This window comes from Punica granatum, chromosome 5 (genome assembly GCF_007655135.1).
Source record: "Punica granatum isolate Tunisia-2019 chromosome 5, ASM765513v2, whole genome shotgun sequence".
NCBI classification, from domain to species: domain Eukaryota; kingdom Viridiplantae; phylum Streptophyta; class Magnoliopsida; order Myrtales; family Lythraceae; genus Punica; species Punica granatum.
In genome coordinates this window covers 4,722,041-4,743,889 of record NC_045131.1, presented here as the reverse complement: position 1 = coordinate 4,743,889, position 21,849 = coordinate 4,722,041, and the positions used below count along the sequence as shown (strand labels likewise).

General features: G+C 37.7%; 4 protein-coding genes across 6 annotated transcripts; 2 read left to right on the top strand and 2 right to left on the bottom strand.

Annotated features, from left to right (window-relative positions):
- Positions 1 to 1,298: 1,298 nt before the first annotated feature.
- LOC116209182 (UDP-rhamnose/UDP-galactose transporter 6) lies at positions 1,299 to 5,280 on the bottom strand. The gene is made up of 6 exons (XM_031542747.1): positions 5,056 to 5,280; positions 3,551 to 3,800; positions 3,101 to 3,285; positions 2,637 to 2,837; positions 2,163 to 2,324; positions 1,299 to 1,877 (listed from the first exon to the last, which is right to left on the bottom strand). Exons 2-6 carry the CDS (start codon positions 3,678 to 3,680, stop codon positions 1,548 to 1,550), a joined length of 1,008 nt encoding a protein of 335 aa, XP_031398607.1. The 5' UTR covers positions 3,681 to 3,800; positions 5,056 to 5,280; the 3' UTR covers positions 1,299 to 1,547.
- A 4,314-nt stretch (positions 5,281 to 9,594) lies between these two features.
- Positions 9,595 to 11,566, top strand: LOC116209503. The gene is made up of 3 exons (XM_031543157.1): positions 9,595 to 9,902; positions 10,761 to 10,841; positions 11,050 to 11,566. The coding sequence occupies exons 1-3, from the start codon at positions 9,744 to 9,746 to the stop codon at positions 11,341 to 11,343; spliced, it is 534 nt and encodes a 177-aa protein (XP_031399017.1). The 5' UTR covers positions 9,595 to 9,743; the 3' UTR covers positions 11,344 to 11,566.
- A 1,599-nt stretch (positions 11,567 to 13,165) lies between these two features.
- On the top strand, positions 13,166 to 16,951 carry LOC116206787 (TSL-kinase interacting protein 1). Of its 3 annotated transcripts, none has more exons than XM_031539590.1 (8): positions 13,166 to 13,279; positions 14,025 to 14,239; positions 14,568 to 14,683; positions 14,813 to 15,051; positions 15,144 to 15,411; positions 15,557 to 15,964; positions 16,366 to 16,497; positions 16,592 to 16,951. In XM_031539590.1, the coding sequence occupies exons 2-8, from the start codon at positions 14,128 to 14,130 to the stop codon at positions 16,679 to 16,681; spliced, it is 1,365 nt and encodes a 454-aa protein (XP_031395450.1). In that variant the 5' UTR covers positions 13,166 to 13,279; positions 14,025 to 14,127; the 3' UTR covers positions 16,682 to 16,951. The 3 variants fall into 3 exon arrangements, with proteins under 3 accessions (XP_031395450.1, XP_031395451.1, XP_031395453.1); XM_031539591.1 differs by having other exon boundaries at positions 13,179 to 13,279; positions 14,008 to 14,239; XM_031539593.1 differs by lacking the exon at positions 13,166 to 13,279 and adding an exon at positions 13,322 to 13,699.
- A 611-nt stretch (positions 16,952 to 17,562) lies between these two features.
- Positions 17,563 to 20,959, bottom strand: LOC116206786 (transcription factor bHLH111). Its single transcript, XM_031539589.1, has 7 exons — positions 20,507 to 20,959; positions 19,687 to 20,281; positions 18,975 to 19,124; positions 18,594 to 18,659; positions 18,406 to 18,471; positions 17,953 to 17,994; positions 17,563 to 17,820 (listed from the first exon to the last, which is right to left on the bottom strand). The coding sequence occupies exons 1-7, from the start codon at positions 20,812 to 20,814 to the stop codon at positions 17,659 to 17,661; spliced, it is 1,389 nt and encodes a 462-aa protein (XP_031395449.1). The 5' UTR covers positions 20,815 to 20,959; the 3' UTR covers positions 17,563 to 17,658.
- Positions 20,960 to 21,849: the final 890 nt, after the last annotated feature.

Below are 21,849 nucleotides of genomic sequence, written 5' to 3'. Positions count from 1 at the left end.
TAGATTTTCTGATGAATTATTGGAGATGGATATGAGGGGGTGTTTTGAAGGGGATTTAGACGAATTAAATGGAAGGGAGGAGGGGGCCATTAACGAAAGCTAAATGATAGAAGGTATTGTTGGTGGGAGAGAGAGGGTGTGGGACTTGGGGTTGCTTTTTGGTCTAATAAACTCAACTCAAACTTTGGGTTTGATGAATTATATGTACATATATAAGCATGGTTTTTTTTTTTTTTTTTGGGTATGCACACGTATTCATGCAAGTGCAAAAGATAGTTGAGAATGAAAATCAATGCCCCACCGGAGAGATGATGACTTTCGAGGGGGGAAAAAAACATAATTATAAAAGGGATAGAGAAAACATAGGTGGACCCTACAAATAATTTGGCTATCATCAACAAGAGAGAAGAGAGAGGGAGGGATATGGACTATTGCCATCATTAGGCCCATTAGATAATGGGCCTATGCCCGGCCCATTTTCCTGAGCCCAACTAGGGGTTGTGTTTCAGGCGGCGTTTGGTACGTTATTAGAAAATATTACTAACAATCTGTCTGAATTACCAGCAATTGAAATTATAATCAATTTAAATTACCTGTATTTGTTGAATAGAAGTGTTCAAAGATAGCTACCAAGGTGGTGGTAATTCATAGACATGCCTCGTGGTGGTTGTCCATATTACCGCTATGGTGGTAATGCGCATTACCATAGCAATCAACCCCTCTAGAAAAGCGATCGATGAAGCCAAACATAACAATTTTATGAGCTCAGACAATTTAATCTAATATTAACGGTAATCTATTCCCTTGTACCAAGCGCTACATTAGGAAATTGAGACATTCCTTCATTTTTCACCTACCATAAACCAATTAATGTCAGGTAGCAGACCTTCCAAGCATTCAGTGACTGCAGAAATGGCTTATTTCCAATGAATTCTAATCAATTGATTAATTATCCAATCCTAAAAGAAGAGATATTATTAATGAAAAAATACATATATATATATGTGTGTGTGATGTTTTTTGGGACCACAAAAATGCCCATTTGAACAGGCAAAAGGATAAACAAAAGTTGCTGCCTCTGCTAGAGCTGAAGGAAGAGTTAATGATCATGTGAGCAAAATCCACCAACCTGCCACCAGAATTTACTCTCCTGCATCGTCTTCTAAAAGCCAGTTCGGTCACTCGGTACGAAATTCTCCGAACCCAGAGCATCGAAAACGATAACTCATGGAAATAAAATACATTGCTGCATTCCCATATGACCTTCTGATAACGGTATAAAAAAGCGAGACGGTATGAAAAGTGAAGGCATAACAGTGTAATTCCGACATTCTGAATAAATTACTGTAGAATTACGGGCCTCTTTTACATGGGGGGCTTCCAAAGGACTCGTCCTCCCGCTCCCCCGAATAAAATTTAAACAAAGAAAAGATCAGTAAAGGTACGATGACTCGAGGATTATGTAAAAAAGAAAAGCCGTATGCAGTGAGTGTAAATAATTATTCTCTTATTTCTAAGTTTTCTTTTCCTTTTGCAGTTTTCAAATTCTAGACCTTTTCTTCGGAATCAGTTGATTCTAACAACCCGTCGTGTTTCTCTCCTAATTTGGAAGTAGGAGAGTAGCTGAGGCGCTCTTTTCCCCCAGGCTTGGAGGAGGCATTCCCGTACCAGACCATTCCTGCTACGGCTACCAACATCCCTAGGACGACCTGGAGGTTGAGACCTTCCTTGCCGAAGAAGAGGAATCCCAGGATCAGGACAAGGATTGTTTTCATGTGACCGATCACCTGGAATGAGACTGCGGTGAACCGTCCAATGCATATGAATTGGCTCAGGTTCGTCCCAACAGCGATTGTGCAGGAGAGGAGAATGAATGCCTGAAGAAAATCATCAACAGTGATTTGTTAGTGAAAAGTATTCTCGAGTTTGCACTCGCATATGTAAGACCCATGGAGAAAACGAAACTCCAATCACATATTATATACATCATAAAAGCTTACGTGATTCTAAACGACAGAGGACACGTGAGAGTTCATAAGATGATTCATGCGCGAGAGAACTAAATCGCTATTGTTGTTACCTCAATACTAACACCACATGAAAGAAGAAAAAGAACCAATAGGAAAAACAAAGGATATAAGAGAAAACAACAAAGAAATTACCACAGAGATCAAAGTATAGTGATAGGCATCGACTCTCTGATCAGTCAACCAATAGTCGAGAAATGGGCCAACTATGAGAAGAGAGGTCGCCTGTACAGGAGCTGTGTGCCCTAGCAAGTTGAATGATCCCATAGAGTACTTCCTCTGTAGATAATGTACGTACTGAAAGAAACAGAGAGTTGATATGAATATCATTAATATAGGTCACAAATAACCTCTAGCGAGTACGTATTCCACTGATTAATCGAGCACCAGAAAAGTGTTCCAAACAGGGAAGCTCTTTTTCTCGTCCTGGACCAGTGAAAGATCTTACAGCTTCCAGTTGTTTCTGATCATTAGTATTGCAACGGGCAACAATCACTATATATTTTCCGGAGACATTTGGTAAAGAACTAAAAAACAGTTTTCCATCAACAAACAAAGTAAACAATAATCTGATGTGAGATCATCATCATACTCGAAAAAGTTACCCACGTATTGCTGCAGAGCAGTGCTCCAAACTGCGATAAAGGCGGCTAGGAAACCCTTGAAGTTGACGCTTACATCAGTGACTGTGCAGACTCCAACTCCAAGGAGAACGAGCCCTATGCTGAGCTTTGTATCCCTTGAATATCTCACTTTGTCCAATACAACTTCCAGAAAACAAGACACTGGGATCATACTTAGCTTTGCAATCTGGTAATACAACACAATAATCAGAGTTTCCCTTCAATTTTATTCCAACAATTCTCCAGTAAATCAAATTAAATTTACTCAAAAATGAATTTTTTTCCCCTTCTGCTATTTCAAGATTAAATTTATGTTCTAAAGAATTACCTGGAGAGCTTTTAAACCTGTTATGATGCCACATTTTTTAAAGAACTACTGACGAGGAAAGATGATAAATTATATAAAACAAGAACAGTAATACATGTACTTGAAAGAGAGAGAGGACTCGCCTGGTAAAATCCAACAGAGTTCCACATCAAGCTGACATTCATTCCAACAATAGAGAAGTTTGCAAACAAAACAAATTTGAAGAGCTCATCAAGTGGCAAGTGAGATGACTGAATATATCCCATCCATCGAAAAACGATAGTTAACAATGTTGTGGTAGCAAAGTGCAGACCCGTCAATGTCGTTGCTGCATTTCGATACCGTGAAAATCGTAAGTATTTCAGGTTTAATGTACTGAATTTGGAGTCAGAAACTATAAGCGGTCTATTCAAAAACTTGTATATTGTATATTGTTGAAGTTCTTAAAATTGTAAAAGATCTGCATCAGCGAACCCAACTAAACCAATTTCCCATCATTTAGCAATAAAAAATATTGAAGATCAGGGAATGGCCTAGACAGATGTAGATGCAGAGTGTGACAAAAAGAGGAACTTGCCAACTGAAAACTATACCGAAAGTAAAGCCGTAAGTGGCCATGAGGGCTTTATTGACGAGGATTATTCCGACAGAGGTGACCACATTGAACATCCATGCAGCCACATCGATAGTGGCCTTGCTGTCGGCCTTGCTTCCGGAGGACATCTTCTTCTTGACCGATTTTATTAGCTCTCTACAAAATTCTGTATTTCCTCTATCTAATTAGCCTTTCACCAAGTTTAAAGAACTATCCTTGAATGCTTCATTCAGTATTTGTAACCTAATCTGCATAGCAAAACAGATTTTACAAGGTTATAAGAAAGATTAACAATTGAATTCACTACAAACCATGCCTACCAACAGAGCTGAAAAATAAAGCCAAGAAAATCTTTTTCTTCATAGCACAGGCCATGAAAGATACTGTCTAGTCTGCAGATTCAACCGATATGTGAGCAGCTAAGTGTAATTTTTTTTTTTTACCATTTTATTGATGAAAAAAAGATATTTCTTTCCCTCCTAAGATGCAGCATCAAGATAAATTTAGTACAGAACTTTTATTTCTAGCCCTTACACATTCACGAGTAACTAATATCTTAGGCAAGCTTAAAAGTGCAAATGCATTGAGAAGTATGAATAGATAACTTGCCACTCCCGATATCTTAGCCCTTCAACAACGCAAACCACAGACAAACCATGAAATCCAGATCATTCAATACGGGTAAAATTAGGATATTTACATATAAAGCCAGAACTCTGAACTCAGGATCACCTCTGTAATAGGGCCAGACAAATAACAAAGCAAAAGTAACTGACAATGAGGGATGAACACTAAGAAAAAGAAGCCAAATTTGAAGTAGCATAATGCTTTGTATAGAATTTCCTCCTGTAACCCGAAATTCCATGGCAGGGTTATTCCTTGCCGATCATCTCAAGCCCTTTGATCTTTCTAATGTTCAACCACGTTTCCCACACAATTTCTAAAGGGGAATGGGGAAGTTGTTTATACATTATCTCCAAAAATGTTCAATGCAGCTGCAATTCTTTGGTAAAAAAATCCGATTCCTATCAGCTACGATACAATAATGTTCCGTTCAATAGGAAAAACTTAATTTTTTTAACAATCAGAGCAGCAAAATGATATAACTTAATCAAAACAACTCTTTGGGGAAGAAGAAAAATAAAAATTAAAAAACAAAAAATCAAGCATGGTCCTACAACAGAGCTTGGTGGGCTCAGAACTAAGCTCAACTATCTTCAAAAATCCAAACTTTGGATCAGAATATGAATCAAAACATAGTAATCAGCTACTAATGTGAAAATATTGAAAAAAAAAGGCCACCCTTTTCAAATCAGACACAGCATAAGCAATCAATCCTCGAGTGACCCCCCAAAGCTGAGCTGCCAAAAGCATAGACTAACCACTCAAATCCCATTCAAAACCAGCTAAATTGTCAAACCCGTGTCACGATTTCTCCAAGAAACTCTGAAGCGTAAGAATTAACCAAACAGAAGAGATCAAGATAAAGAGGGAACGGCGAACCTCTATGAACAAGTACACCAAAGGCAGGGAATTGCAGGGGAGGATTTGGAGAAGTGAGTGGTATTAATGCAGAAGGGAAGCTCTCTTGAGGAATTCAATGGCTTCTTCATCGCCATTAAAACAGAATAGACATGAGGAGGGGGTGTGAGAGGAGGAGGACGTGAAGGAAAGGAAACGAGGACGGAAAGAGAAACTCCTCTCCCTCTTTTCCTTCAGCTTCTTTATTATTGACATTTTGAAGTGTTTATTTATTTGATTATATTTATATATTTAATATCGCTTCTGATTATTATTGATTATCCTTAAGAAATCATAATTTTAAATTTCAGTGCCTTTATTTTATTTTATTTTTTTAAAAAAATTCCGTGATCTGTGGAGCTACTAATGGGAATTTCCATGGTATCTTGTTTGATTTTAGGCATCTTTCAGTCAAGAATTACCTAACCAATTAAATCTCTTTTCCAATATTTTCTGTCTTTTTCGTTTAAATGCAAATATATTTTATCCTTTTGCAATCTAAAGATGATATTGCGTCTCACCCAAATTTTCAAAAAAAAAATGAAAAGAAAAGAAAAAGATAATATATTGCAATCTTCCTGTGTATTATAATATTGAGTCCTTGTCAATTTCATATTCATGTTAGATAAATATTTTGTAGGTTGTGCTAATTTCTATTTTCTATTTGAATATATATATATATATATATATATCATAGTGGAAAATTATTACCATATTATTTCAGGAATATGTCAAAATCATGATAATCCCCGTACCTTGAATTTTCTTTCATTTTTTTCCTGACAAATAACGACTGAATTCTATTATTTTGACCAATTTTTATGTGATAAATATATGGACGGCTCTGATGAATTCATAGGCATCTCATTATTTCAAGTTCGGTGGCCAAAATACAAATTGCTCCTTTTCGTGGAAATCAATGGTGGGTTTCATTAGGGTTGTGATTTTCATTGTAGTTAGGGATTGAAATTAACAGCCAACTTTAGTGCACACAATGTGGACCCCAAAAGGGTCATTTTCTTCCCTTGTTTTGGAGTGAATTAGAGAATGTGAAATGAAAGGAATCCTAATTTCTTTCGCCATATTCATGTGCTGATTTTGATAAATTGGGCGATAATAACCCGATAAAAAGTCTCATCTTCAAACATGTCATGTGGGTCATTAACAATGAACCGTGTCATACTTTCTACTCCTACATAAAAGATAGTGTATTTAAGCAGTCTATTTTTGAGATTATCAATAAAGAAACATGTTCCTTGCATGAAAAATTACAATCACATCGATATTCAAATTATGATTGTATGTATTGATCTCAAGTTTGGAGATCATGAAGGTAAGCCTACTTTTGGTCTAATCATGGAAGAGAAAAAGTAATTAGATCCAACATCTCAAAAGGTATTAATTAATTTGGACGTCCATGGAAAGGAAATGGCCACCCTTTTCCTTAAGCAAGAAAGGAATAATCTCATCTAACAAATTATTATAACTAGAATATTTTATATATATTGGTGATAGTAATTGATTGTTCAGCTTTTAAAATTACTTGAATTGCATGTAATAATGGCATAATTAAAGATAATATATATATATATATATACACGCACGCACATTCATCTTTTACTTCTCAACTTATAAAAAAATATTGATATATACTATGATGCCCATGATCTCTCTTGTAATTGAAAAAAATTATCAATAAAAAAACTTATGAAAAAATAGAAAACAAAAAAACAAAAAAAAATGTTCATGATATATCACAACTCAATTGCTGCAAGACCGTATCTCATTGTAGTTATTCTACAATGATTTTCCAATGATTATATTTTCTTTTTAATATTCATCTTGATATTCAGGAGTCCAGCAATTCAATTCGAGACTGATCGATTTGCTAAGAGGTAAATCTACTCTTAATTACGAATTTTCTCTATCTGCAAAACTTAAAATTTGAAATTTCATTAAAAGAAAATATATACTGTACTACTTGAATAACTCACGATGGTTAATAATTATAGTAGTTAGTATCGCAAACAATAGCATAACTTTTGCTTCACTTTGCTTGTCCATATGATATTTGAGACCCTCCATTTTCAAATGCCAATTTAGGTCAACGATCTGTCCTAGGAAACATAAATCTATCTTTTAATTTTATTTTAATAATGAGATGGGAACCCTTTAAGTGAGCTTAAAATCAACTCATTATTATTTCCTACAATAAAAGAGAGAGAGAGATACAATTTTTCATAGACTCCCTTTTCTTTTTTCTTTTTTTAAATAGATCATAGACTTCTATTTATAAGATGGGATTTCTCATAAAGAAAAAACTATTCATTCATAGTCCATTGATAAGGTTTTAGTGATTATGGAAGTTTGTTAAGCTGTACTTTGCTTTATAAGTACACAATAAGCTATGTCACTGAATATCCGCTGCCGGCCAACCGATCTAGTTTCATCAATTACAATAATAATAATAATAATAACAACAACAATAACAATAATAATATTGCCTTTAAACTGAAAAGCCCATTTCATGTACCATATATGGACCCAATATCAAAGACCATATGGTGTCTGTCTCTTTTTGGGCCGGGAGTGGATTTGGATCTAAAATGGCAATTGAATTGCATTATTCAAGTTTCAGAGTCACTCGTGTTAATTAAGTTCGGAAAATTAACCCAAGCAGAGCATAAAACACGAACGATGATACGAAAAGTTTATCGTGACTTGGAAATAATGTATACGAGCAGTTTTGAATTTCCTCAAGATGCTGAGGGGAACAATGGTTGTTAATTCACGCGGAAAATATGAACTATTAGCCAATAAGATCTTGAGAGACATGACTTTTCTGTTGGACTTTCTCATCCATTAATCACGCGGAACATGTTATTCCATACTAAAAGTACAACATTGAACATGATGTGTTGATCTTTCAAGTTAGGGAAGAACAAACAATTAGCTAACCGTATCTCAGGAGTCAAGATCCCACAATCGACTATCCATGTGCACACGATTGCTTGTTCCTTAGACTGAAAATTAAAAGAAATTCATTAAGTTGATTCTAATATTAAATCGCTCTTTCGTTCACGGCTAAGTGTATTAACAATTATCTATATATTTCAATCACCGAGTTTCCTTCGGGTCCACTTTGAGTTCATATCGTTTTGAGAATGCGGTGGACATGGTTGCCAATTGGACTAGTTCGGGTCAGACTTCAGAGGATATAATTGGCTCAAGGGGCAAATATGCTTAGCCCTGAAAAGTTCAGGGGGAGCTTCTGCAATAAAAGAAAGGACGAGGCAGTATTTTCGCGTGGCCGATAATTAATATATAATTTTTTAATATCACATTGGTGGGCCCTTGCTTTAGTTAGGTAAAATGTGCAGGAGCCCACTTGGAATCCACGTGGCAGATGCCTGAAAAGTGAAATGTGGGCACTGTTCGGTTCAGTTAGAAAAGACCTGCCAAACCGAACCGAGCCAAGATCCGGTTTTCTCAATAACCGTCATGCAAAGAAAATCGAACCAAAAGAACCGCTCCTTCCAATTCGGTCGTTGTTCTTAAAATCTTTAATTAGAGCATAAAACTGATAGTTTTCCAGTCCATCATCGAGAGGAAGAGCAGAGGAAACTATAGACGAGCAATCAAAGCTAGGGATAGATCCTGGTCTTGTGTGGCTTGTCGTCATAGATAGGTTTCGTCAAAGTATGTAGATGAGAAATTGAAAGCAAAACGCGGGATGAGATGATATTCTCGGACATAAAGTTACTATTGAAGAATTAGCACGGTTTTTTCTCTTTTATTTTATTTTATTTTTATATTGAGACTTTCTCAATTGTTTCTACCAAATTCTCACGTTTTACGTTAACCCGAATCACAGAAAACATTGTTAACAGGGAAATCGTCAGTTATTCTTCAGGAACCTCATTCTGATGCTCAAGTCAATATATTTCTAGGAAGGGGAGCCAAATCACTAGAAATAAAATAGTGGACTCGCAAAATCTATAAAAAGATGTCTATATATATACGTATAAAGTAACTCAACGGAATATACTTAATCGAACTTGAATTGTCAAATTGCGGATTATGCTCTTGGGCCCAAGCATGGTGTGGTCGAGTTGGGTTAAGGCCCATTAGTATGGATTCCCGTGCCAAGTTCTCGTTGAGTTTATAAGAGAACGTTCGTTCCGTGAATTATTGCTAAATCATTGACACTGAGTGAGAATTAGAATTAAAGATTCGCACAACTATATATACTTTATCTGCTTACCGTTCATTTAGGATTTCATTTTCATTTGCTCGTAACTTTTACAGATATTGTAGTGCGTTTTGCAAACCGTTGTTAAATCATTGCCGAGTGCTGACCACTTGCCATTTAAAAGTTAAAACCGCATTGAAATAGAACGGCTTGAGCGCTTCGGTTGGATTGGTTCGGCGACGGCTCGGCTCGGTTCGGTTTTTTTTTTTTCGGCCGGAGCCCTAAGGTGGCCGCGAAACACTTTACCTTTGCCTTTGTCGCTTCAATAATCTCTCTCTCTCTCTCTCTCTCTCTCTCTCGTTTTCTTTCCTTCATCTTCCATCTCAATCTCTTCACCATTTCATTCATCCATTGAACAGCCATAGCCAACAGCTGTACGCAACCACCTCAGTTCGGCTCCATTTCTCTCTCTTCTCCGATGGCGAAGAAGAGGAAATCCGCCGCCACCCCGCTGGACGAGGTGGACCGGACGCTCTACAGCTCCTTCTGCGGCGCCGCCAATTCCCTCTCCCATCTCTACTCCCAGGCCATGAGCCACCAGCGCTTCTCCTTCCAAGCCGGTGAACGCCACGCCCTGGTCTGTTTCCTTTGGCTTCACCTTCTTGCATATATATATATATATATATATTTAAGTATGTGCTCCTTGGGGTTGGTGGATTCGCCAAAATTTTGTCTTTGATTGTCTGTGTCATAGATAGATTGTCGAAATTGGAAGATCCAAAGGTGAAATCTTTCTGGATAATCTCCGATTTCTGTCCAAATCTGAGTGTTACAGTTTGCAGTCCATGTCAATGTGCAGTCTCGAGTCTCAGCTAGTGGGGGAATTGAGCTCAAATTTTTTCATTTGAAGGCCAAGTTTTTCTTGTGTGTACTGTCCGGATTTTCTCTCGGTAGTGATCACATCGAAATCGAACACTGTTTATCTCTGCACACACGGAGTAGCATCAAATCATGAGGTTGAATTGAATTGAATTGGCTGACATCGAATTACATCTGCTCCAAGCTAGCATTGATCGGCCTGAAACTACAGAGAAATTATGATTGCGAAAATGGGTTCTTCTGGTCATGATGCTTTTTGAACCAATACCTGCGATTGCAGCTCTACATGATTCGTTTAAACTCGTAAAAGCATTATCTTTCCTGATGATTAGCTATAAGCTGAGGAAGAAATTGCATTTAGGATGGATAAGAACCAATGACCGATCTAGATGCCTGAATTTCTATATCCTTCCTTTATCTTCATGAAAACGCCTCCATACCCATTTGGCCCCATTATAGGTACTCCAACATTTTGGGAGGCTTACCGGACTTTAGCTGGTTTTTAATTTAGGCTGTCATGGGGTCGACTTCTTCCTTCCTTTCGTTGATTATTATTGGGTGAGAGCTAATAGTTTACAAGTATTAGTCTCTTAACGTGTGTTTTGTTTCTACTTAGGATAAACTTTATCAATGGATATTGAGGCAGCAAGAAAGCGGTTCAAGAGTGACTACAGTTGATATAGTTTCGTATTTGCAGGTTTGCTCCTTGTTATCTCATTTGCTGTATGCCCTCACCATATTATATTAGTGTATCAGCTTATGTACATTATCTGCTCTTGCTCATAATACAATAATGCAGTTAGCATATTTAAAATCTGCCAGAGCTATTTTATGCATGAAGGGATTTCATGTTGTTTATCTCTTGTGCTCTCTGTTTAACCGTCAATCCTTTTCTTTTTCTGTAGCATGAGCTTGATTATGGGGCCGATGAGCATCCGCAAACAGCAACAAACTTAGGTCACTCGCCAGTCACTCCAGTGCCATCAAATCCCTTCCCACCAGCTGTCAAGAACCCCGTCTTCTCAAATGCTCTCTCCAGCCCTGTTCGAAGAAGCCTTCAGAACTACCACCTGACACCGCGGAGCAATGAGAACAGTTATCCTCCACAGCATCAGCATCAAGGTAGTAGGGAGACGAACTCCAATGACTCCGCTATGGATATGCATGCTGATAGCCCTGGTCAAGACTCAATTTACTGAAGACTTGCGGGGGGCAAGGTCAAGAATCGATTCACTGAGAGTCGTGGGGTCAGGGTTAAGACTCGATTTAATGAGTCGGGGTGGGGGGAAGAAAAAATGTAAAGACCTTTATACCTAAATGATTGATGGTAATGCTGTGGCAGAGTTTAGCTTAACTTTTGCATTCCTTTGTGCTGATAAATTCAGTTTAGTTTTTGAAAATTCCTATCACCATTATCTACTAGTCGTGAAGTCCGTATGTTACAGGGATAAAATGTGGAACTCTGGTGAGGTATTACTAATAACGTGAAAATGATGTATCTGTATAGTATAAGAACCTTGTTGCATGTGATTATAACTGGCATTTGAACTCAAAATACAAATTAATACATAAGTAATGAAAAAAAGGGAAAAAAAAGGGAAGAAATCACCGTCATAAGACTACATTGAACTCACAATTACCAATTTGAAAAGAAATTATGATTAAAAAATTTAAAAGGAAAATTTCAAGTACGAAAAGATGGACGTGTAAGCAATTTAAGATTGAGAAATTAGTGATCAATAACTGACACCGAATAGCGACCGAAATATAAAGAGACGATAAGGACTAACAATTTCCACTTGCGAATCAGTGCAAAAACTTGTGAATTGGTGCAAAAAAGATGAAAAAATTGAGATAAGTAGATCTCGGTTTTCATATTTGAGATTGAGTGTCAGAAGTGAAAAAAAATGATCAGTTTACCTCCACATCTAATGGTAGATGTACTTTTTGGAAACTCACGTATAGTGATAGCATTATTTATCGAGATTTTATAGTTTTGTGTATTACTTCCTATCGATAACATATCATACATAATAATTATAAAAAAAATTAATTTATTTTTATTAAAGCAAATATGATCTTACGAGATTTAATTACAAAGATAACATATCTTTTATATGTTTATTAATTATATTAATTCAGAAAATGAATGACTGGTCCCATGACTACGGTTATTTACATTAAAAGATTGATTACCGGTTGGAATGAAAAGTGAGACTTTATAAACACAAGGCTCTGGAAAGCTGTAAATTTTTTCCAATACGATCATGGATCGATGAGAGCAATATAAGAAGGGTTGATATGTGGAAGGAAAGAGACAAGGGAGACAAAGTCAAATCGATACTTAAATTAAAAATTGTCCTTCATATTTTCTCTTTTATTTTAAATTACATAATATTTAAGTAAAAAATAAAGGATATATTTTTTTACTTTTCAACCGTCATATAAATAATGAGGTAGTTATAAATTCGAACTCTTAGTTAAATAATAGTATAAGATATTTGTAATATATTATGATATGTGAAATGGGCCATTATGTGCAGATGTACATACTATGTTTTCGATGTGATATTGCTATTTCCTCCGACTTGGCTTATTCGAACCACTCTTTCGATGGAAAAACAATTTTCCTTACAAAAACGGTTTCTTATTGTGATTTTTTGAATTTAAAAAAAGTACCAATTTTTGCAAACCAAAAAGAGGGAAAAAAACATATAAAATATACAACAACAGAAATAATAACAACAATAAACAGAACCAACGTGGCAGGTTGATTCAGATGTTCGACCTTTTTTCTTCTTAAATAAGGTATCGGGTTTCAGTATTGTAAATAAAGAAAACTTACGATCGTGAGAGTTTTATTTTCAGTGTGCTGATCCGGTTCGAACAAGGATTATCGCAAACTAGCAACTCCAGGCCATAAGATGAGCGGCCCAAAATTAGTCATATGGGCCGATTTAATTCTGTGCCGGCCCATTCAGAAAGCAGGCGGCAACGTATTTGAAGCACCGACTCTTTTCTTCTCAAACGAATACTTTCGCGAAATTTTCATTCCCGCCATCCTCCATTTCTATCATTCCCTCTCTCTCTCTCTCTCTCTCTCTCTCTCTCTCTCTGTGAGGATCTCTGGTTCAGGTAAGCTTCCATGCTTCGTCTTCTTCTGCACCTTTCGCTATTGAGTTTCATCTGTTCTGTTGATGTTGCATCTTGATTCTTCTCTCATGAGTCGACAGTTCTTGGTTTTCCCGTCAAGAATTTGACCTGTCGGCCCTCTGGCATCAATTTCTATGTCCTCTGATCCGGAAGAGCTCACTTCTCAGCGGCTTCTTCCTAATCCTTGTTCGGATTTTGTGTTTGTGCGCTATGATGTCGCATATCTGAGCTCGTATTCACGATTGTCGTTCTGGTGGTGAAGCAATAGTAGTTTAGCTGTTGCTTTCATTCCATTTACCTGAAAAAACCCTAATTGGTGGTTTCCTTGCTGAGATTTCTACCGAGGATTGGGATCCTTAGCATGGGATGTAGTAACCGAACAATGAGCGAACCGCAGAGCAGGTCAGGATCTTGATTATCTTGCCTAAGACCGTTGACTTTTGACCGTCGAGCCGCAGAGCAAGAAAATTGGGGTTCTTCTGTGGACCATAATTCATGAGAAGAGATCTGAAAGGCCACGTTTTTTATGTTCAGTATTCTTTTGAACAATTGCAGTGCCGACCACAGACTTGACTCCGTTTACTTGATCTTATTTGCAACTCTAATCGATTCTATTTGACTTCTTTAGTCGTTGCATGGATGGGATGATTTGTTTATGTGGGTGTTCGGGTGGGCTAGTTGTGGTTAACTGAAGCTAAATTCACTTCCAGGGGCATTGTTCTTGCAGGTAATTTTTACTCTCATATTTGGGACTCCTGATTTCTACAAGTATAGCTATACCACTTCTCTGTGACAAGAGAATCTTCGAGGGAAAGAGGAAAGCCAGCATAATGAGACCTGCAAGACAGCGAAGGGTGAGAGCGCAAAGCATTAATACACACACATTACCTGTTGGGAGTGAGAACCTCAAGGAAACTGGTCGGCAGGTACGCGAAGCTAAAGGTAAGACATCACATAACCTTTGTAACCTTCATATCATGTAATTCAAACGTTCCTTCTCTCCAGAAAATAAAAAAATCTTTACTTAGGCAAAGTCCAGTTTGGCATGCCAGCTGACAGTTTCTAGCCCGAAGATGATGCCAGAGGAGGAACAGGACGCCTCTCTCCCTCATGAGCCTATTTGTTCATTTGCTGCTTGTTTCTTAAACCTTGGATTAAAGGGAAAGCAGAATTCTGGTTTACAGTGATATGCATTGAGCACAACTGACTAGTCTTTCAAGTAAAGCTGAAGCATTAATTTTGCATCTTTTTGCGTATGGCTGTCTCGCAGCAACCATGAAGATGTCTATAGATGGGCTTTGCCCAGTGCAGGAAATTGATCCATCATCAAAGATCAAGCTACAACTTTTCCCAATTGATGACGTGACCCGTGCAGGATTGGAAAAGGTAGGATTACTAGTTTGCTAGTTTCTGGTTGTAGATCAGACAAGATAACAAAAACCTGTATTTGGGAATTACTAGCTTCGAAGACGTCCAATGGATATAAATTGATGCATTCTCTTTTGATTCTCTTAGGCTGGGCATCATCCATACTTGGAACTCATTCTAAGAGCACGGAAGAAGATATCTTCTGTGTTGAAACACATTAAGGGCAAGTGGGGAAGTTCAAGCATTGCTAGAGGGGAGCCTGTCCTTTTCCCGTACTATACACCTACGGAAAAGGCCGCATCCTACAGTTGGACAGTGAATGATAGTGAAGTCAGTGCAGGGGAAGTCTATGCAGCTATTGGATGCCCTGCTATATTCCGTTTGAGGTAAGATGCTTGAGAATGTGTCTCTCCTCAGTCCTCATAAGTTCTTAGTAGGTAATCATTACTTTTAAGGTTTTGACTTAATCCCTCTGTAGGTATGGGTGGTCTTCCAATTATGAAACAACAACCTGCCCACTAGGGTCTAAGTTGGCTTCTGCTGCATCCGGGCTTATTTTACCAAACTCGGCTGGGACTTGTTCACAAACTGGAGAACCACAGAAATGTACTGGTGAAGAGATGATTGATGTACATGAGGAGGAACAGAAGCAGACGTTGATGCAAGAATCTGTGGTGGAGAGTAGCAAAGAAATGCAAGTTCCTGGTAACGAGAAAATCTTGCCGTGTCAACCTGAAAATCATACGGTACATTTATTCCCTTTTTGTTTCTGATAAACAAAGTTTCTCCGAGTTTCAGAAATGTGGCACTGCTTTTCTTTATTGTGCTTGACTGGCAAGCTGAATACTCAGAACAGTAAGCAATGGGTTGCACTTAAATCATTGGATACAGGGTCCTGAAGAAAGAGGAAATGAGGCTCAGGGACAATCAGCTGCATTCTGGGCTGATAGTTTAACCAACATAAGCATTGGAGGTCTGCTTTCTGAAGCATCCTTGTTGGGAAAGATTGACAACTTTGAATTGAAAACAAATGGGCGGAGTAGGCAACCATCTGCACTCATTTCAGATTCATTAGACGCTTTCATTGCTGCTAATACAAATTACTCTCAAAGTCCGATGCTGCCCCCTAGCGAGCCACGCTCTTCCATCCTTGACGCTGAGGACACATGCCATGCATTTTCCTTTAAAAGGCCGTCATCATCATCATCAAGCAGAGATTTTCAAACTTCAAGTGGATATATAGGGGTCTGCCATCAGGAAAGTGTCCCCAAGGCCAGCAAACTTCCACAAACAACCAAGGTCTGCTTAATCTTTTGTCTTCATTGATATATTAATATCTTTCCTAGCCTTACCTTATTAGCTTTTATTTAATCGGCATATGAGTTCGTGAACAAGCAAACGTAAATTGCCTTATCAACAATTGCAAACAGTGTTTACTTGCAAACCCTGCCTTGTACTGTAAGGTGCTATTAAATGAACTGCGACGTTAGCTTCAAGTTGGAAGCTGATATTCAACTTGGGGTCTTGGTTAGATAAATTTGGTTATCGGTTCAGAAATTAAATATCGACTGACTGCAGATCAGCTTGTGAATTAGATTTTAAGAAATTAAGGTTGATACCGTTAAGGTATATGAGTATTTTAGATGGATGATTGGTTCATTGTTGGGTAAAACCGTTGCTTCCTGGTGATGGTCTATCAGGACAATGAAACAGGAAAGAGTCAACTTGGGACATCACAGGATCATGAACATCAAGAATCTGCAATGGATCTGTCATTTGGTTCTCAGGGTTACAATGACGAAAGCAGCCTTGGCTTGGCTGGCATAAATTGGGTAATTTGAATTGATTTCTGCATTATATTTTCTATTTTCTCTCTTATTTGGCCGAAAAAATTGCTTATCTCTAATGCTACTTGGCTCTATGCAGACTGACACTCTTGGTCCATTTGATCTCGGCTTACCCTCGAGGAAGATTATAAATGGAGACAGTATTAGCCTTGGAGGATTGGCTCGATGACCTTTATCTAATAGCTGCAAGAGTTGTCCTTTTAGATCTAGTTCATCATCTTCATTGACATGGAAACTGTGCAATATAGCTGTCCTGGATCCTGAGCTAAACAGTAGCTTTGTGAGGACTATGCCATGTCCTCGTCACTAGGCTTTGATCCGTGTTCGGACTTGCACCAGTAGATCCGCGTTGAATCAAGGATCTCGTTGCTTAGGATATTAATCATAAATTGACATTTATCGGTTGCTAAATTTGTATATGGTATAATATTCCCAGATTTTAACAAGATAGACAGTGGACAGGAACCGTAATTCAGTTCCAATTATTCAGATTACACAATCCGCGACGATAGGATTCTGTGATCTCTGCAAAATTCGAGTGTGCAGTGTTATTATTTCTTCTCTTCCATTTCATTTGCAAGTGCAATAACATCGTTTGCACCATGTTTTCGATGTCTGATCACTCTGAGAAAGGTTACTGTGTCACATGTTGAAGACATGTAAGTGAGATAATCATTCGAGAAATAAACCCTGTGCCACTGCTGGAGCTCGGTTGGGCCATTGGAGTTGCATAGGCTTGAGAAATGTACTTGAACTCAATGCGGGTGTGGGATGAGAGAGTAGAGAAATGTATTAATCATCTATCGGATGATGCCTAGCTCATAGATATCACTTGAATTCCCGACGATAAATGTACGTTCATGAACCATCCCTGCCAGCTCGATACAGCCGATGCTGCTGCATTTGTGTAAATTCCGGAAAAAAAGGAGAGAAGCATTTCCTATTTTTCTTGTTAGGGAGTCGCATCAAGTTACACTTGCTAGTGATAACACAAAATGTTACGATGCCAGCCACCAAGAGTTATATGAATTGTTGAGTCGATATTAAATATGAATAACTAGGGGAAATTATATTATTGTTTTTATTATTAATATCATCGTAACATATATAATTAAGTAATTATTGGTATTATATATAGGTTTCACCTTATCTATAGAAGACCCCTCTATAAGGGAGGGACCAGTAGTCGGAGCCGGTGTTGTCACGACAGACCTGAGGAGCACACGAGACTGGAATTAAGCAAAGCCCCCTGCTCCTGAGGTCCACCTTCACTTCTTTCCTCTCCAACCCTCCCCCCCATGGATATTCCTGCAAATTCAATTTACATTAACTAATTAAATAACCAAAAAAAAAAAAGGAAGATAATTTAATTTTGCATAATAATTGATATGATGATATATGGATTGTGTGTGTGCTAACTTTGATATTCTACATACATACCCTGCGAGGATTTGTCTTCAGATAAGGGTTGCTTATCAACAGCTGCAAAGCAAAGAAAAATACAACACAAAACCATGAACTCCACGATCTTTCGTTTCAGCTCATCTTCTTTTGCCGATCCTTATGAATCGAAAAGGGCATTCATCAGTATTTATTAATTTGATCTTCTCTCTGTTTCCGAATGTTTCAAAGCACATTTGGTGCAAATCCAGTAAATGTGATTCAAGTTCAAATTTCCAAGTCGGGGTTGTCATACTAAAATGGGACTCAGCAACGTGAGCAATTAATATAATACGACGTTAATCTACAAGTATATCAATCCCATCTTTTCCACCATATATACAATGTCTGTTATCCGTTCCTTTAGATAAATCAATAATATTTATTTTTTTAGCATAATTGCAATTAATTTTTTTCCCCCTAATTAAAAATGGGAGAGAAGGATATATATACCTGAACTTGCTCTTGTAGGAACTTTATGTATGCGATGGCTTCCATGAGCACCGATGCTGTGTCAGTCTGAATATAATATTATCCAAAGTCATCACATATAAAGATTGAGAGAGTTACATACAATTATAATATATGTATATGGAAAGTTATATATGTATATTGAGAGATGGTGCGATCCTTGTATGAACCTTTCCGAATGGCGACACAATTTGCTGGAGTGTCGCAATCCTGTCTCCGAGCTTGACCTTAGGAGCCTGCACCGACAATAATATATATTGCACAATCATCAATTTTGCAATAAGCATTATTACTCATAGTCGTCATATGATCATATCTAACGTGAGATCAATTCATCTATTTAGTAAAAGATCATATAGTTAGATTCAATATAGACTTAAACATTTCGATCGATCATCATTAGGTTGTCGCTGTTTATCAAATTTCATGTAATTTTACGCATTTGTATATCAGTCTGCATGCAAACAGTAATTTATGTTTGACGCGGTAATTCGAAACGGTCTTCACACGAATGGAGAATATTTTCAGCAGATTATTAGGTACGTACGTACCTTTGGAATTGAAACTGAGGACGAGTTTTCATGTTTGTGTTTCTTTTGGAGCTTATCCGAGGAAGTACTGTCTTCACATGATGATCTTTTCCTCTTCCCTTCGTTGGTAGTTCCACTTCTATGTCCCGATCTGCCATTGACTTGTGTCGACTGTTGACAACACACACACACACACATATAAATTAATTCCACATATACCCGTCCTTATTAAGGATTTTCATCAAAACTATAATCCTTTTTTTTTTTTTCCCTTGGATATCTAAGTATAAATAATATATTATTAATTCATCATGAACATGTTATATTGGCTAATAATTAATTAAGTCACGCCCTATATAATAATGTTACCCTTTTAAATTAGACGGTTGTGACACCTCAAAATTCACACGCGTCATGGCTCACTTCTAGTTGTTCAAATATTATGTATTTCTTGTAATGAAGCATATTAATACGTAGGTTTCTCGTCAACTAACATTACTAGGGAAGAGTATTTCGAAGCCCTAGTCGTCTATTACTACATCAAACTTAGACAATACTAATATTTGTTTTCCCGATTTCTCGACTTGAAACTAAGCTTTGTTCCTAATTATAGTAATAGTAGTTACAGAAGATATATATCTCTACATCAAACCACAAACAAATGACATGTCTCTCATGATGGACCTACATAAGATGGAAGCTGTAAAACAAGAATGTCTGGTTTGTTACGTACCGTGGAAGTACTTTTGAGCCCTTGCTTCGACTTAACATTTGGTGTGGAAATAGGTCTCGGAACTTTAACATCGAGCGAGGGTTTACTGATTAATCGGCTGCTGAATGAAATAAGGTCCGCCAAACTTCTGGTGTTTCCACATGAAATGAGTTTGTTTCCATTTTGATGCAGTCCGATATTACTTGCATACTTTCCAGTACCATTTCGGTAAGCTGCTTCCCTCTCAATGCTCGGATTATCATGGCCTTTATATGGATGTCGGTCAGAATCCCTCCCCCCCATCATCCCACCTGGTGTATAGTCACTCAAAAGATGCATCGTGTATTCATGCGGTGTCGCAATAGACCAATCACTTGTAAGTAAATCGGAGAGCTTGCTTAGCCTCTCCTCTTCGATGAAGCTGCTTCCATTGCTATTCATATACTCCTTATCCACAGGGTTATCCCAATAACTATTGTCCAATTTTTTCAAGTAATCACAGGCAGCTTGCTCGAAAATCCCTCCAGGCGATGCACTTTTTGATGACACCGCGTCCATCAAATTTTCTCGAATCTCAGGTTCATACTTGTGCAGGTCTTCGTCTGGTGCGTCGCTCCTATCGCAATAAATGGACATGAAACAACCAAATATGTAGTGCATAAATTGACAAGAAAAATAAAAAGATGGAGAAAGGTGGAAACTTTAGCTTCCACTAAGACACACCTAACCCCCCAATATCACACCTTTGTGTGGCAATAAGATTCTCTTCTTTCCACCCAATGGAAATATGCATAAGCGAAGTGGGCATGATAATTGAGAAATAGATCATATAATAACTCACAAGAGAAAATGGCTCCAAAGATGATGATTATTGCCATGGTCGCCGATCATCAACTCATCACTTGAAGACGCAGTGGTCTTGATTGGTGGTCGACCGGATGACTCGACAGTCAGGGCAGAGTGACCCGAAGCGTTGGTAAAGGAGGAGGTGGAGATCGAGACGTCATCTTCGCATGGAGAGCTCAAGCTAGGGTTTACGGGATGCACGTAATGATCGTTGAAGGAGATGGTGCTGGACGGAGGAGGAGGAGTAGGAGTAGTAGTCCATGCAGAGAGAGAGTAGCTCGACGTGTTATGCAAATCCCACATGCTTGAATCTTATGATGGTGAAGAGATGGCAATAGCAACGGAGCTCTTAGGGCAAGTTTGAGCCAGCCATCTATATATATCTGTATATGAATTGCATTTGTTTATATTTCGTTTATATATAGATACACGCACATAGTGCATGGCTTATATATATAAATGCTATTGCAATGACGTAATTGGAATTATTTTTTGTGGTGGGAGAAATTTGAGGGGAATTAGAGAGACAATTAAAATATGCGCCATGAGTTTCTTCCACTACTGAGGTTCCGTGAGCAATTTTAAGATGAAGGGCTGCGCGTCTAGATCCGTTAATTTACACATGTATGAATGCCTTGGACAAATATTAATCATGAGGCGATTTCGACTGTACCGAAAAAATTATAATAAACTTATATAAATAAATGGGCAGAATGGTATTACTGTTTCCAGTGATTTCTTTCTTTCATTATAATATAAGCCTAAATAATCCAACGTTGATCGCGCCCTTAGGGGATTGGTCTGCGTGAAGCAAATGAAGTGTCCGAGTTTGTTACTTTTATGGCATAGCGAAATTTTCTTGTGACCACATGAGATGGTTTCTAATCTAAAGAACCTCATATACCAAATCAGATGTAGTACAATATGTGGCCGAGGTCATGTCATGAATTTTTTTGTCAACTGCTGGAAACATTACGGGCCAGCCAGTCGAAATTGAAGGAATAGGTAGTGGGAGCGAGCACAACTTGCACGTACACATCCGGAAGAATGCGCATGAAATACGCTCCTCATTATTTTCCTAGCTTGTACTATAGTCTTGAAGTCATGATGATCAGCTACTCAGTATCATATAGTACTTGATATATATATATATATATATATATATCCAAATTGGTGGGACAAGTAATGTACTATTCAAATCTCCATTTCGTAATTATGGATACAACATATAGTATTGGAACAAGAGTACATTTAATTATTTCATTTTGATTTCATCTATATATGTATTTATATTATATATATATAGAACAAATTGAAGGTGAGGAGAGACGAGATGCA